This window comes from Colius striatus, chromosome 1 (assembly GCF_028858725.1).
Source record: "Colius striatus isolate bColStr4 chromosome 1, bColStr4.1.hap1, whole genome shotgun sequence".
In the NCBI taxonomy this organism is placed as follows: domain Eukaryota; kingdom Metazoa; phylum Chordata; class Aves; order Coliiformes; family Coliidae; genus Colius; species Colius striatus.
Genome location: NC_084759.1, coordinates 204,014,396 through 204,029,533, shown reverse-complemented (window position 1 = coordinate 204,029,533; position 15,138 = coordinate 204,014,396). Strand labels below are relative to the sequence as shown.

At 49.7% G+C, this 15,138-nt stretch overlaps 1 protein-coding gene across 4 annotated transcripts in view; it reads left to right on the top strand.

The window, feature by feature from the left end:
* PODXL (podocalyxin like) overlaps positions 1–15,138 on the top strand; it is a 50,742-nt gene that overhangs the window by 20,182 nt on the left and 15,422 nt on the right. For all 4 annotated transcript variants that reach the window (XM_062020281.1, XM_062020280.1, XM_062020279.1 and 1 more), the window contains exon 2: positions 12,072–12,941. In XM_062020281.1, the coding sequence (XP_061876265.1) occupies positions 12,072–12,941 (870 nt within the window). The remainder of the gene's footprint in view (positions 1–12,071; positions 12,942–15,138) is intronic.

The window sequence follows — 15,138 nt, the reverse complement described above, 5'->3', positions numbered from 1 at the left end:
TCATAGAATGGTGGGAGTTGGAAGAGACCTCTAGAGATTTGCTCCTCTCCCCTTTCCCATTGCAAGAGTTAGTGTGATTCTTACAAAAAGTGAGGATTTTTTTTGGCTGCAAAACATACCCACAGGAGGTCACAGAATCGTTTTGGTTGGAGAAACCTTTAAGCTCATCAAGTCCAACCACTCACCTCACACTGCCAAGCCCATCACTAACCCATGTCCCTCAGCACCTCAGCTCCACGACTTTGGGATCCCTCCAGAGACGGAGACTCCACCACCTCCCTGGGAAGCCTGGCACAGGGACTGACAGCTCCCTCAGATCTGCACATTAGTGGTTTTGCAAGCCACTCATCTCTCATGGGCAGAGTCTAGACACATCTCCAATGCACGATATCTGAGTGACATTAGATGTGACAGCTCTTCCCCCGTGCTGGCCAGCTGGCAGAGCTTGAGGCAGCAGGATGAGTAGCTCAAGGTCAACTCCTTCCCAGCACTGCTCAACATGAGCCCAAATGTGAACCCAGCCAGCTGGAGGGGAGGCCAAGGCGATGAATGCTGTGTCCCTGTGCTGCCCAGTGAGGCTCCTCTTGCTGTGGATGAGTGAACCAGCCTTGCCTCTCCTCTCTTTCCACTTGTCTACTCTGTCTTAGAAGACAGTGGATGGACCCTACTGCCTTCTGCACCCTGCACCCACTCCCCAGCCCTGTGGTTTGGCCTGTTCACTGTCTTCCTCCTGTCCTGCCTTTCTCCATGACAAAAACTGAGCACACAGCTCAGTGATGTGACATCAAATCTGACATCAATCAGAGCCTTCCATGTCTGGGAATCAGCAAAGGCTGACCTCAGCTGGGAGACAGGTCTGCCCTATCCCCAGTGTTTGGTCAGTGTCACTGCCCAGTGCAACATTTGGGGGCTTATTTGTGTGGGGACCATCGCCAGGTTTCTCCTGAATTAGCTTCTTTAAACTGCATCAGCTCCCCCCTTATCAGCTTTCAGAGCTAAGGAGGCTTTAATTTGATTTAACCTACTTCATTTTGGCTGAATTAAATGAGGGCTGATTAAAAGCCGAACAAGAGTGGCCACCTGGTGAGTTGTGTGCACTTTGGCTAATCCACTCTGAAATCATACCTTCTTTTCATTTGAGACTAATTTTCTTGAGTACCTCTGTGCAGACAAGCCATCAGGCTGAGTAAAATTCATTCTTGTCTCAGGGACTCCCATGCTCACTCCTCAAGTTATCCAGAGTAGTCCTCCAGGAAGAGCCAGCAAGGGATGGAAGGTCTTTCTGGGGTGAAAAGCGTGAGGAGGAGCTTCTGCTCTGGCTTGATGGGCTGGAGAAAAGAGGTCAAGTCGTCATGAGGGGCTGCTGTGATGACAGTCCAACCACCAGGAGCAAACCGGTGGCTTTGGCCAAGCAACTCATGGCATTGGCTTCTCTGAAAGTCTTCTCCCCACCACTTTGCCACCAGCTTCATGTCTCCTTCCTGCTAAAAGTCAATTCATGAGCCTCACTGGAGAGAGGCGGTGAAGATGGGGAATCTCCTCATGGCATCTCCTCATTGCCAGTCTGGTAGTTTGTCTCTCTGTCTTTCCTGAGATCCCTTCTCCAAATTCAGACAAAGCTAGGTTGGGGTTTTTTCTCTTTTTGTTTTTAAATGTAGGCTTTGTTTTAGCACTGGTATTGGCAGACAAAAGCCTGGAAGCTTATCTTAAGGACTTACCACACAAGAAAACCCCAAATGTTCAATGTCATCACAAGGTTGTGTCTTAGGGATGTTCTTTCGATGTCATTTTGATTCACGGCTGCTGCGCAGGGCCAGAGGCAGTTGGGCTTCACCTTGTTACACAGCAACTTTTCTGGCCCATTATTCAGTGTAAACCTTGAGTTTCTTCCAAAGCCCTTGGGTGGCTTTTGCTGAAACAGAGGGGTCTCAGTGCTCAATGTACCGGAGGTCGTGTCCTTCAGCTTGATGAGAGATTGATGTGGGAGGAGGCTGTCCTGACACAAATCTTGCTTTGAGGCAGCAAGGTTGTCCTGGGATGACTCCACACTGACAGCATGAAGGAGGTAAGGGAAGGGCAGGAGTGTGTCTACTCTCTGTGCTCTGGAGGGTCTGGGACATGAGGCTTTTTTGCCTGACACTCCCCACATTTCCATTCCAGCGGCTCCACCACCATTTCCTGCACGATGAGACATTCCTGTTGAGGTTGCAGAGTCCCCAGTTCATTTTGCAGCTTGGGAAAGGTGCAGGGCTGGAGCTGAGTCCCTCAGCCCTCGCTGGAAGGAGGATGTTTCCAAGCTCAGTGATGAAAAGTGTCTGGGGGTGTGCACATGTGTCTGTGTTTGCCTCCTTGACAACCTCCTGTGAAGGAGTTTGGAGCCTTCATTTTCCACCTTGGTCTTCCTGTCTCCCTTTTGATTATTTTTTGCCTTTTGCCCTTCACTTCTTAGCACCAGACTTTCCATGGGAAGAGATGTGGAGACACAATCCTAAATAGCATGTCCTATGTTTATCTGTAAGAGAGGCTGAACTGGTGCTCCCATCCCTGGCAACGCTTCACCTCTGGCTGGAGCTGCTTGTGCTGATGGCAAAGCCTGTGACAGACCAATCTGGTTTATTTGGGTGCAAGATGTCTCTGATGACAATTTTCTGCCAATAACCAGTCTTCAGGGAGAAGTTCAGGAGAGGTCACAAAGGACAATTCAGAGGCAACGTTTCTGAGGAGATGGGAGTGGGGAGTGCTGAGTTACTTCTACTCCCTCAAATTCACTGTCTAGTCATTAATTAGCACAGCAAATTAACCCATTTCTGCCTCCACAAATGTGGAAGGAGCACAGGAGCGAGGAGGAGATGTGTCAGGGCTGCAGGGGAAGGGGAATGTGTCCAAGTGCTTTGGGAAACGTGCTTTGGGATGATTATTTTTAATATTTGTCATCGTTCCAAATGAAACAGCAGACAAGCTGAGCTGGCTCCAACACTTGCAGAAAGAGCTGATGGGGAATTTGTTAATGAAGCAGATTTCTCATCAGAAAATGCCAGTTCATCAGAAGCTGGGTTTTGGGGCCGTGTGTTGCAGTCTCGGGCATCTCAGGCTGTGGATGGGTTTCTTGGCTGAAATGAAGGAGGTTGAAAGGCTGTCATGTGAATAAAATAAAGCAAGGCAGATCTGACGGGAGGGATGGAGCAGACAGAGCTTGCATGAGGTTTGGTTCAAACCCTGCTCTCTGAGCTTCAAGGTTACTTCCACTGGATAAAATAGGGGCAACGTGAGACATTTCCACAGGGCTGAATGAAAGCAGAGTGGCTTTTGGCTGCTGTAGGGAGGTGTGTGACTGCAAACTCCCACAGACTGATAAGAGTCCTCAGGATGATGCTAAGGTACTGCTGGGACATGCCCCGAAACTCCAGCCAAGGAGTATCTCCAGGCTGGCAGTGCAGGAGGAAACCCTGGATGCTCGTCTCCATCTGGAGATGGAGCAAAACACCTCAGGGCTTGAAGCACATCCATTTTTCCCCTCCACATCCACCTTGTAAGGGCTCATTAGGCAAGTCTTTCAGAACAGAGGTCACGGCTGCAAGATCATTTCACTTGACAGCAGAGGACGGTTGTCAGTATCATTGCCTTGATTTTGCTGTCACTTGCAAGATCCAAACAGCACCCAGCTGAAGGGGATTTTTAATAGAGCCTCTTCACAGCAGTGTAAAGGAGGTTCCCTGCTGAAAACAAGCCCAGTGGCTTTCAAGGCAGAGTTCAGACATCCACGTTTCCTTCCTGAGTGATACCGTGGCACTAATTAGATCCAGCCATTAAGTCTCATCTTGAATATCTTGCAGTGCAATTCCATCAAGGCTGTTCTGCAGCAGTGATTATTCTGGCAGGGTTTTGGAGAGGATAGCCATCTCTGCACTGGATAGTTGGGCTGATGGATTAGAGTATGAAAACACTCTGGCGGTGGTTCTTGGACCTTTCCCCATCTTCTCACCCAGGAAGCCGAGTTGGTCTTTGGCCTGGATGAAGCCATTTCATAATGTTGATGGTGAGATTGGCAGCAAAAGGGTTGAGTGATGCCAGTTTGGAAGGGTATCTTCTGACAAGGAGAGTGCCTCTTTGCAAGGGCCAAGAGTGATGTGCACACTAACAGCATCCTGGTACCACATCCCTCACCAAAACCTCGGTGGGTAGCTGAGGAGCGTGGTGCAGCTTGGAGCCCACCTTTCCCTAAGCAGATGGAAGAGAGGGAGCCTCCACACAGGCAGAATGTAAAACCCTGTGAGGTAACCATTCGCTCTGGTAGCCCAGCTTAATTCCAGGATAAATAAGGCTGTCCTGTGATACTCTGCCAATCTGATTGCTCTCATGGTTTTAAAAGGAGGTGACAGATTTCCTGTCCTCTGCAGCGACTGGTCTCTGCTCCAGCTCAGACTGGAGCTGCATTGCAGTGGGTGGATAAAACTCTCCTTTCATCCAGGAGCCTCTTGCAATGCAAAGACAGGACCAGGAGGCTCCTCACTAGCTTTGGGACACGCAAAGGCCACCCCTGGAGCCTCAGGCCCCGCTTTCCCTTTGACAAACTCAATCCCTTGCCCCTCTTGAATCAGGAAAGGCTGCAAAAAAGGAGAGGAAAATCTGAACTTCCTCAGGCCTGGCTCACATCCCTTCCCCTTCCCCAGGTTGCTGGGGCTCCTCAGCTTTCTCATCCCGCCTTGGGAGGAGCAGGAGCTGCTGGCGTAAGGCTCCAAGCCGGGCTCAGCCTGCCGGCCTGGGGTGTGGCACCCACCATTTCCTAACTTATTCTTTTGGGTTTCCTTTTCTCACTATTAATAGATTTTCAGCCAATCTGAGCTGTTTCAAGAAGGTGGATGTGGGGGCGCAGGGGAGGGGGAGGCTTTACCAAAATAGGAAGCGGGAAGCTGTTGGGCAGGGGGTTAATCAGAGGAGCTGCATGGCAGGGTGGTGGCTTTGGGGTGGGCTGATGGAGGAGGAACAGGATGTGTCCTTTTGCTTTGCCTTTTGTGCTGGTGTGCGTGTCCTCTCGAGCTCTTAAGTCTTTCCAGACAATCCATTCCCCTCCAAGCATCTTCCCCAGCCTGCAGAGTGCCACACATCTACTGCAGTGACGTTACAACCAGAGCGTCCCTTCACGGCGTGGTTGGTGGTGATGCACAGAGGCTGAGAACTCTGGCACTCAACCCACAGTGCAATGAGCTGCATTGACACAAACCAACACAACTTTCCTCCTACATTTTGGGTGGCTTTTTGCACCGCAGCAGCTCCTATCCAGAGCACTCGCCCACCAACCCCATCCAGGAGTGTCTGCAGCAGTAGAGACCTACAGCAGCACTTCCAGCCTCCTAAATATTGCTCTTGTGGGGGGAATGAATCACAGAATCACAGAATGGTAAGGGTTGGAAGAGATCATCTAGTCCAACCCCCCTGCTAAAGCAGGTGCCCCTCGATCAGGAGGCACAGGAACGTGTCCATGGGGGTTTGGAACCCTCCCGAGAAGGAGCCTCCAGGCCCTCCCTGGGCAGCCTGGGCCAGGGCTCCCTCCCCTCACAATGAAGTTTTTTCCTTCTATTTAAGTGGAACTTTTTGTGTTCCAGTTTTTGTCCATTACCCCTTGTCCTGTCACTTGAGACAATGGGTAAAAATGCTGCCCCATCTTCCTGACACTCACCTTTTAAATACTTGTGTTACCGAGATCCCCCTGAGCTCAGGCTTCTGTTCCCCAGGGCTGCAGCCTTTCCTCCTCATACACATCTTGCAGCCCCTCAGCATCTCAGCAGCCCTGCACTGGCCTCTCTGCAGCCCTTCCCTGGCTCTCTGCAGCTGGGCAGCCCAGCACTGGCCACAGCCCTGCACATGAGGCCTCAGCACATGGGGCAGAGCACAGGGGCAGCACAACCTCCCTCCCCCTGCTGCCCACACTCTGCTGGATGCCCCCAGCATGCCATTGGCTTCTTGCCCCCCAGCCCAGGCTGCTGCTCATGGGGAGCTGCTGCCCCCCAGCACTGCCAGCTCCCTCTGCAGAGCTAACAAGCTGAGCAAGCCCTTGATAGCAAACAAGAAGGGAAGGCTCTGTCTCCTGTGGGGTTGTCCCCATCACAGGCCCAGCCATGGGACACACACATCCGGAAATGAAATCATGTTTGTGCAGTGGATTCATTTCCTCCAGGCTGTTTGGCTGCCAGGAGCAGGGATGTGTGCCTGGAGGGATTGCACTCTGCTCCCACAGCTCTACCCCACACCCAGCATGGAACTGCAGAGATTTGGGGTTTTCAGAGCCATACGTGTGCGAGCCGAGGTGCAGACCAAAGCATTAAACTCACAGCAACCCGTGCTGTCAAATCACACCAGTAGCTGCTATATTACCTCTGTTTTCCTTAAAATGAGGATCTGATAACAGTCCAAAAAAGTGAAATCAAGTAAGTGGCTTTGCCCTGCCAAAGTCCAGCCAGGAAGGTGAAAGTTAGGTGGGTTTTTTTCCTGCCTTCTGGAAAACAGAGAGAGGGACTCTGGCTGAAATTCAAGTGAACTTTCTTTTGGAAAGGATCTCCTCCTGGTCAGGGGAGTGATGGCTTAGAGGACCTCTCCTCCATCCTCCTTGTCTCTCATAGCATGCATTACATGCTTTATCTCTGGGGCTCATGGTGTGAAAGGGTCATTTGTATCCTGCAAAAGGACCCACTACATCTTTTGTGATTGATTTTCATGCTGAAGGGGCACCCAATGTAATCCTGTCCTGTCTGGCTGTTATTACCACCAGTCTGTGGTTGCAGAGATTTTGTCCCCCTTCAATCCAATCTCTTTAATTTCTTCTGTTGAAGACAATCATCAGGCAACGCTGGCTCCCAGCCCAGGCAAACAGGGGCTCATCACCAGCTCTTATCCCCAGGCCCACCGCCGATACTTGGCACAGGTGACCAGATAGGGAGAAAGAGATAAAAGGTACTTCTCTAGTGTTTGGAAGAGACATGGGGAAGGAAAATGGTGACTCTGGGCTTGAGGCACTCTCACTGCTCATTTTGTGTTTGCTGCTGCTTTGGTATTCAGCTTCTACTACGCTTCTGAAAGTGAGAGCAGTGAGTGTGCATAAGTCAGGGACCTGCAAAACACCAAACAACAAACTTGGTTTTTCCCCAATCTGAATAAAACCCATTTTTTCTCCCCCAGTGCTGCAGTGAGACAGTTGCTGGACAAACAATACTAAGACCAGGGCAATAAAAGTGCAGAAAGATTTAAAACTGCCAGAAAGCAGAGCTGGGGAAGGGGCTGGAGCACAAGTGCTGTGAGGAGGGGCTGAGGGAATGGGGATGTTGAGTCTGGGGCAGAGGAGGCTGAGGGGAGACAGAAGTATTCTCTGACACTCCCTAACAGGAGGCTGCAGTGATCTGGGGGTCAATCTATGCTCCCAGGTAACGAGTGACAGGACAAGAGGAAACAGGCTCAAGTTTCCCCAAAGGAGGTTTAGATTGGAGCTGAGGCAGAACTGTTTCCCTGAGAGAGTTGTCAGCCCCTGTGCCAGGCTGCCCAGGGAGGTGGGGGAGTGCCCAGCCCTGGAGGGATCCCAAAGCCATGGAGCTGAGGTGCTGAGGGCCATGGGTTAGTGATGGGCTCGGCAGTGTGATGAGAGGGCTTGGACTTCATGATATTAAAGGTCTTTTCCAACCAAAATGATTCTGTGATTCCCATGGCCATCTCTGTGGCTGCTGTTCACCACAGCCATTGTATTTTAGCCAGCAACAGTAACTCTTCAAGACAGTCTGCTTTGAGACAAGCAAGCTGTGGAAGAAGAAAGGAGGAAAGGGAAAGTTTGGTATCAGCTCATCTAAGTTAAGAATGAAAGTATTAAAGCAATGTCTCCTTCAGATTAAGTTTAGGATGGGAGATCTTTTGCAAATTGCTTCTCAGTGGTCCCATCCAGTCCAATACAGCAGGAGCATGCTTGTAAGGAGGGAATGTTGTGGTACAGGGTTTTCAGTCTCATAGATCATTTCTGTTGCTTACCAAAGGCATGAAGGTCAATACTCACCAAAGAAGAGAGAATTCTTCTTCTGTGGCACTTAGCATCACCTGACCTCAGCCAGGCCCATGTCATAGGATGGATAATATCCTACCTGCCCACATGGTCAGCACTCACTGAATGCATCCATCCATCCATCCATCCATCCATCCATCCATCCCCCTGCAAGATGGCTCACCATTCCCAAGCAAGGATGTGCTGGCTTCTCAAATTACTTCAAGTCTACTTAAATCTCTTGTACTAGCTTAATCAGGAAGAATAAACTGATCTTTTAACATCTCTCGACCTTAGCAGAAGAGGGCAACTGAGAGTGGATGAAGAGATATAGAAAGATAAAATACTAGTAAGCCTTGTGGATATCAACTTGAGTCTTGGTTGCTTTCCCAGTCGCTTACTGGGGCTCTGTGTCACCCTGTGTCCTTTGAAACAGACCCATCTCCCACCTCAGCCAGGGCAAACCTGGAGGGTCCCACCAGATTTCTCTATCAGCAAAGTAACTCCTTTCTTTGGGCTTTCTCCCTCATTTTTTGCTAGAAGTAGTAAAACCATCCCCACAGCTCTTTGGGGTAAGATGGGGATGTGCTGAGGCAAGGAGACCAGTTTCTTGGCTCACAGGGTCCTGGCTGGCTACCAGGGCTGGGCCAGAGCCAAAGCATGGACCTGCCCCTTTCTCTTTTGGACCAAGTTGAATTGAATTGTCTCTTCTACCTCTCCTTCAGTCCATGTTTGCTTCCTGCCACTCTGGGATGGATCAGGGGCATGAAAAGGAAGTGAGAGCAGTGGGGCATTTCCTCCACCTTCCTTCCAACCCTTTCTTTATTTACATCTCTTTTGTGTTGATTCTACCTTTAGAAAGTTTTTTGTTTTAACCTCTCCTGCTGTCAAAACTCCCATCAAACTCTTACAGTGCTATGTATGGGACAGACTTATTTTGTGGATAACTGGATACAAACTCCCTCTTCTATCTTGCACATGGTTTTCTTCTGCCAGGTGGCTGTGACTAGGATTTTGGTCCTTACCTCTTCTTCTCCTGCAGACAGTGGTCAGTCTACAGGAAATATGACTTATCTCCACAATATCTTTTCAGATGTAGTGTTGCAGCCTCCTCATCCCAAATCCCCCTCCCCAGGCCTTGCCTCAAACATACCTCCATGCTCCCTACCACTGATGCGGTGCAGTTAGGTGTCTGCAGCGATATGAATCTCAGAGGCTCAAGCTTTCATCAAGTGATACGACAAGAGGAAATAACCTCAAGTTTCCCCAAAGGAGGTTTACATTGGAGCTGAGGCAGAACTTTTTCCCTGAGAGAGTTGTCAGCCCCTGTGCCAGGCTGCCCAGGGAGCTGGGGGAGTGCCCATCCCTGGAGGGATCCCAAAGCCGTGGAGCTGAGGTGCTGAGGGCCGGGGGTTAATGATGGGTTGGCAGTGTCAGGGGAGGGGTTGGATTTGACGAGCTTAAAGGTCTTTTCCAATCAAAACAATTCTATGACTCTGTATTTCTATGATCAGATTGCTGAAGTACAACCAGTGTTCACAAGCAGATCCTGTAGGAGGAAATACTGTGCCAGTGTGCAACGTGGAGAGATGAAGCAGAGAGCTCTGGAGAGCAGAACTGGGATATGGCTAGAAATCAATCCTTGGATGTGTGACTCCTGTTTTGGAACTTACATATAAAAAAGAGGGCACAAAGACAGCCTTCTTGTGCAGTGTCATCAAGTGGAAGAACCACTCCCCTCCAAAGTCAGGTTGTTGTCTTGACTCCAGACAGATCCATGGATGAAGTGGCTCCTTGCAGCCCACAGCTCCCTAAAGGTGAAGACTTGGTCAAACCTTTCCTAGAGTGAATTTGAGCAAGAGTCCAGAGCTGGTGGCTACCACGTACAATGAGGGGGAAATTATGTGGCAATTGATGGAGCTCCTGCAATGATTGCAAACAGAAAAACAGACCCAAGTTTTCGCACCATTCTAGTAGTGAACAAATTGTGTTTTAGCATCGTGGGCTGTTGCAGAGCTCTCTGCTGCCAGAGAGCTGTCTTTTGTCAGGCAAGCTGTCCTTCAGCAGCATCCCACACCAAGAAACAGCTTCATAGTTTGAGAATTTAAAGTATTCTTTAAAAACCAACTGCAGATCCCTTTGTGTATGATAAGGTGAGATAACTGAGCAGTGGTCAACCCTCTTAGCTTTCAGACCGAGCTGTTTCCCCACTTTAGGTAATGTCCACTCTCAGTGAAATGGAATCACAGATTCATAGAATGGTAGGGGTTGGAAGGGACCTTTAGAGATCATCTAGTCCAATCACCCTGCAGAAGCACCTAGATCAGGTCACACAGGAACGTGTCCAGGTGGATCTTCAAGCCCTCCAAGGAAGGAGCCTCCACACCCTCCCTGGGCAGCCTGGGCCAGGGCTCCCTCACTGAAACACTCAAACAATTTGTTCTTATGTTTAAATGGAACTTTTTCTGTTCCAGCTGCACCCCATCACCCCTTGTCCCGTTGCTAGATACTTCATGGATTTCCTCAATAGCAAATAAGCCATGATAAAAGTAGCATTTCTTGGTGATGTGCAGGGTAAAGACCATGGAAAAAACACATGGGAATTTCCTGGTTCAAGGAGGTGGCAGTAAAGATTTGTGTGGTAGGTGTAGATGGAGCCTTTCATTTTCCTGTCTTCTTCTCCTTCTCCTAAATTTCTCCCTGATTGAATTTTTTCCTTAAGGTTTCCTTTGAAAGTGAACATTTGACGTCCAACATTTTTACGTGACTTTATCAGGCTTTTCAGAAGAGTAAAATAATCAGCTTAAACAAGTGTGTGGCTGTGAATGGTGATGGCATTGGCAATGGGCAGTTGAACTGAGCTTAAAATAGTGCAGCTCCAAGTCAATGACTTCTGTATTTACTTATAACCTCTGTGCAGTGGTGACCCATTCCTTCAGTGCAAGCAGAAAAGCAATTGCTTCTACAGACCACCCAACTGGGAATTTCAGTCTGTAACACAGTTTCATAGAATGAGAGGGTGAAGTTGGGTTGGAAGGGACTTTGGAAGACTATCTAGTCCAACTCCCCATGCCATCAAAGCAGGTACACCTTCCACCAGAGCTGGTTGCTCCAAGACCCATCCAACCTGCCCTTGAACACTGCCAGGGATGGGGCAACCACCTGTGCCAGGGCCTCACCACCCTCGATGGTTTGACTCTGTGGATTTCAGCAAGGGTGCCTATTTTATGATGTTTTTATGATAACCATCTCAATTTAAAAGGGAAAAAACCACCCAAGTTGGAATGTGAGCAATTCCAGAAACAAAGCTTGAGCTGGAACTTTCAGAATGGTCAGAAACATCACCTTGATTTATCTGAGGCTCCTCACCACTTGAGGGATATGGGAGACTTTCATAACAAGGTTGGACAAACAGCACCTGGTGCATCCCTTGACTGCCCCTTACAAGGGCCAGGTCTTCTTTATCTACTCGCAGTGCTTTGCATGGGAGCTGGTCCACCTCCTTTCTGAGAGATAGCCTTCTGGGAACCAGCAGGTCTTGCCCTCCTTGCTCACCCTTTGAAATCTAGTTAGTTTGACTACATTTGCTCTGGAGGTTACTCAGGCTTCCTCCTCCTCCTCCTCCTCTGCTCTGCTCTCTGCCGGACACCAGAATGTCACATTTGGTCTGAGCATCAGACAAGTTGTGTGTGAATGATTGTGGTTTCTGGTCAGCATATATTCATAAGCTTATGAAAGAAGCTGGAACACAAAAAGTTCCACTCAAACATAAGGAAAAACAACTTTACTGTGAGGGAGCCCTGGCCCAGGTTGCCCAGGGAGGGTGTGGAGGCTCCTTCTCGAGAGGTTTCCAAACCCACCTGGACATGTTCTTGTGCCCCCTGATCGAGGGAAACCTGCTTTAGCAGGGGCTTGGGCTGGAGCAGCTCTGGAGGTCTCTTCCAGCCCCAACCATTCTGAGATTCTTTGTTTTCTACAAGTTCCTGTTCAGGGTGGAAACCAAAGGTAGTTTCCTTAATTCAAAGTTTCTCTTGGTGGTTTTTCTTCTCCCCAGGTGTCAGCTCTCAGGATGCTGCAAGCCCAGCTCCTGCAGTCCCAGAAGAAAATCGGCAGGAGGCCACTGCTGGAGACATCAGCAAGACACAAGAGACCACCCCGACAAGCAATCCAGGAAACCAGCCACCTGCCTCTACAGTGTCACCTACCACAGAGCAAAGGATCGGCTCTACGGGAGCACCAGCAAACCCGTCACCCACCCCTGCAGTGTCACCCACCACTGCCCCGGGGACCAGCCCTACAAACAAGCCAGAAAACCCAACATCCCCTCCTGCGGTGTCACCCACCACGGTTCAAATGGTCACCACCTCAAGCAACCCTGGAAACCCACCACCTGCCCCCGTGACACCATCCAAACCGTCTCAGCAGGTCAGTTCTTCAACGGGCTCCAGAGCACCAGCAGCCAGCACTGCTGCCATCCCCAGCACTGCCCAGCAGACCGGCCCCATGGCCAGCTCAGGGACCTCGGCAGCCATCACCCCTGCGAGTCCCATCCTCCACCATGTGAGCAGCCCTTCAGCCACCCCAGGACATCCAGGGACTGCTGTTGCATCTCCTACCAGTGTGGAAGCTCAGAGAAGGCAGCCTTCAGACCAGCTGACTACCACCACCATTGCGAGCAGCAGCGTCCCCAGGAGCAGCCTTCCCACTGAGACCAAGGACCATGCTGTCTCTTCTTCCACCAAGCAGCCTCATGCTTCTTCCAGTTCTCCAGCCTGGCCTCTGGCCTCTTCCACCAGACCTAGAAGCATCGACACCTCTGTTAGCCCTTTTGATGGATCCGTGTCCCACACCACTAGTAAAGCATCTCTGTCTTCACCACCCAGCAGCACCCACAAGGTCTCAGAGGCAGCCACCACTGCAGCAGGTACCAGAGATAAGAACCTTGGTTTCTCATGCTGGGAGGCTCTTTTGTGCTCTTTTCCTTTTGGCTACCCTGAACACCTCCTGTCATTATGGGGTGTCAGCACCTTGTCTCATTTTAGGGCTTCCCAGTGTAGTTGTCTCCATGACAACTGAGTGCTCAGGACCCTGTTGGCATTGGTGGAGATCGAGTCAGTGCAGTTAGTGAAGTTCAAAGCATAAATCAACTGGCAGAGCACGGACAGTGTCTTTTGGATGGACTAAACTATGCCTGAAGCACCATTGACTGCAATGACTCGATCTTCAGTGACTGTAGAAGGGAGGCAGCAGCAGTGATGGGTGTGGAGGTGGAGGCTGACAGTGGTGACAGCACCCCAAATGCTGACTGTAGAAGAACCTCAGTGTGCTTGACAGCTTAGTGGAGGCTCCCTGAGCATGCACTGAAAATAAGCTTTAGATTTTGTGGCTAAGCTCTGAGTCTACAACCTCTGAAGAGTCTAAGCAGTTAGGGGGGATGGTTGTCATTGCTGCAGGGGGTTTGGCTGATGACTTCTGTCCAAGCAGCGTTATGAGTGCCCATTATGAGTGGCCACCTGGTGTTTAGGATCTTGCTGGACACCATTAATATAGATTTGTAGAATGGTTAGTGTTGGAAGGGACCTTAAAGATGATCTAGTCTAACCTCCCTGCCATGGGCTTGGACATCTTCCACCAGACCACGTTGCTCCAAGCCTGCTCCTGAACACTGGGATGGGGCAGCCACAACTTCTCTGGGCAACCTGTACCAGGGCCTCACCACCCTCACAGGGAAAAACTTCTTCCTAATATATAACCTAAATCTATGTTTTCTCTGGACCTGTGGAGCTTTACAGAGTCCTGTTAGTTCACAAGTTACTTCACAAGTCCTGGAGAGCAGAGTTAAGGCTCCTCGTTGGCATTTTGTCTGGTAGTGCTTACAGGGGAAGTAATCACCCTGTGGGACTGGCAGGGCTCCATGGAGCCTTCCAGACTTAGGTGGGATTGTGGGTTCAGCTCATGTTTAGCTCTGACTAAAAGCTGTGATGACACTAAAGCCCTTTATTACCTTCCTCTGGGGAATGTTGTTGACCCAGTTTCAAGCTACCTGCAACACAGGAGCTACTCAAAAAAACATCTCTACCCTCCTCAGCATTCCAACTGTCAGCATCACTAGATGGGCCAAGGTCTTAATGCAAGGCCATCTTCACTGGCTTCACCCAAGCCATGTTCTGAGTGTGCTAGCAGGCACGAGGAGGTGAAGTGGGTATCTTGATGAAGGGTGTTTGTTTCCCCTCCTGCTTCACAGGACTGTTCTCCATTAAAGAATGGTGTGTGAAATGTCGTTCATTCAGATTTGACCTCAAGCACTGAGAATGAAGAGGTCTGAACATACTTTGTGTTTAATAAATAGGTGAGAGAATGTTAGATGAAGTTAATTCTCTCCTGGAGCTCTCAGAATGTGTCTGGGAGACACATATCACTCATTTTCTTCCTGTGGAAGAGGCAGGAGCCCCAAAAGCAAACAGCCTATGAATGGGATGTGCCATTTTGATTCTCTTTGTCCCCATTTAAGGATCAATTAGGAACCCAGGGGTGGAGATTCATTTCTTCAGAAGGATTTAGGGAGGCAGGAGGTTGCTATGCTCCCTGCACTACTCCCATTGTGTAAGAAACTATAAGATGCTGCAGACCTTCACAAAATTATCTGAGATGATCTCAGGTATCTGAGACACCTGCCTGGGGTTGGCAGACATGGGGCATGTGTCTTTCTGGAGTTGCAGGCAGGCAGAACACCCCAGGCTGGCTCCTGTAGTAGCAGGCACTGTGTCACCCTGGGCTTCTCCCATAGCTGGTGGGGATTCAGTCAACAGAAGTGATGGCATTTCATCCCCTCCTAACAGTAGGGTTGCACAATGAGCTCCATACTCTGGGAGATCCTGGGTAGGATGGTGGATGAGAGTCTACCTCTGTTACAGATGAATTCACCCCAGACAAAGTGAAAGGAGAGCCATCTCATAGACCCAGCAATACTTTTTGCTGTGATTACCCAGCTACCAACACACAGCCATCACAGCCTTGGGGTTCCCCTCTCCAGAAGAGCCTGATGAGTTCCAGCAGCAGAAAATTCAATCAGGAATAATGTTTCTGTCCATGTCAAAGTTCATTTTAAGTGGAAAAAAAAA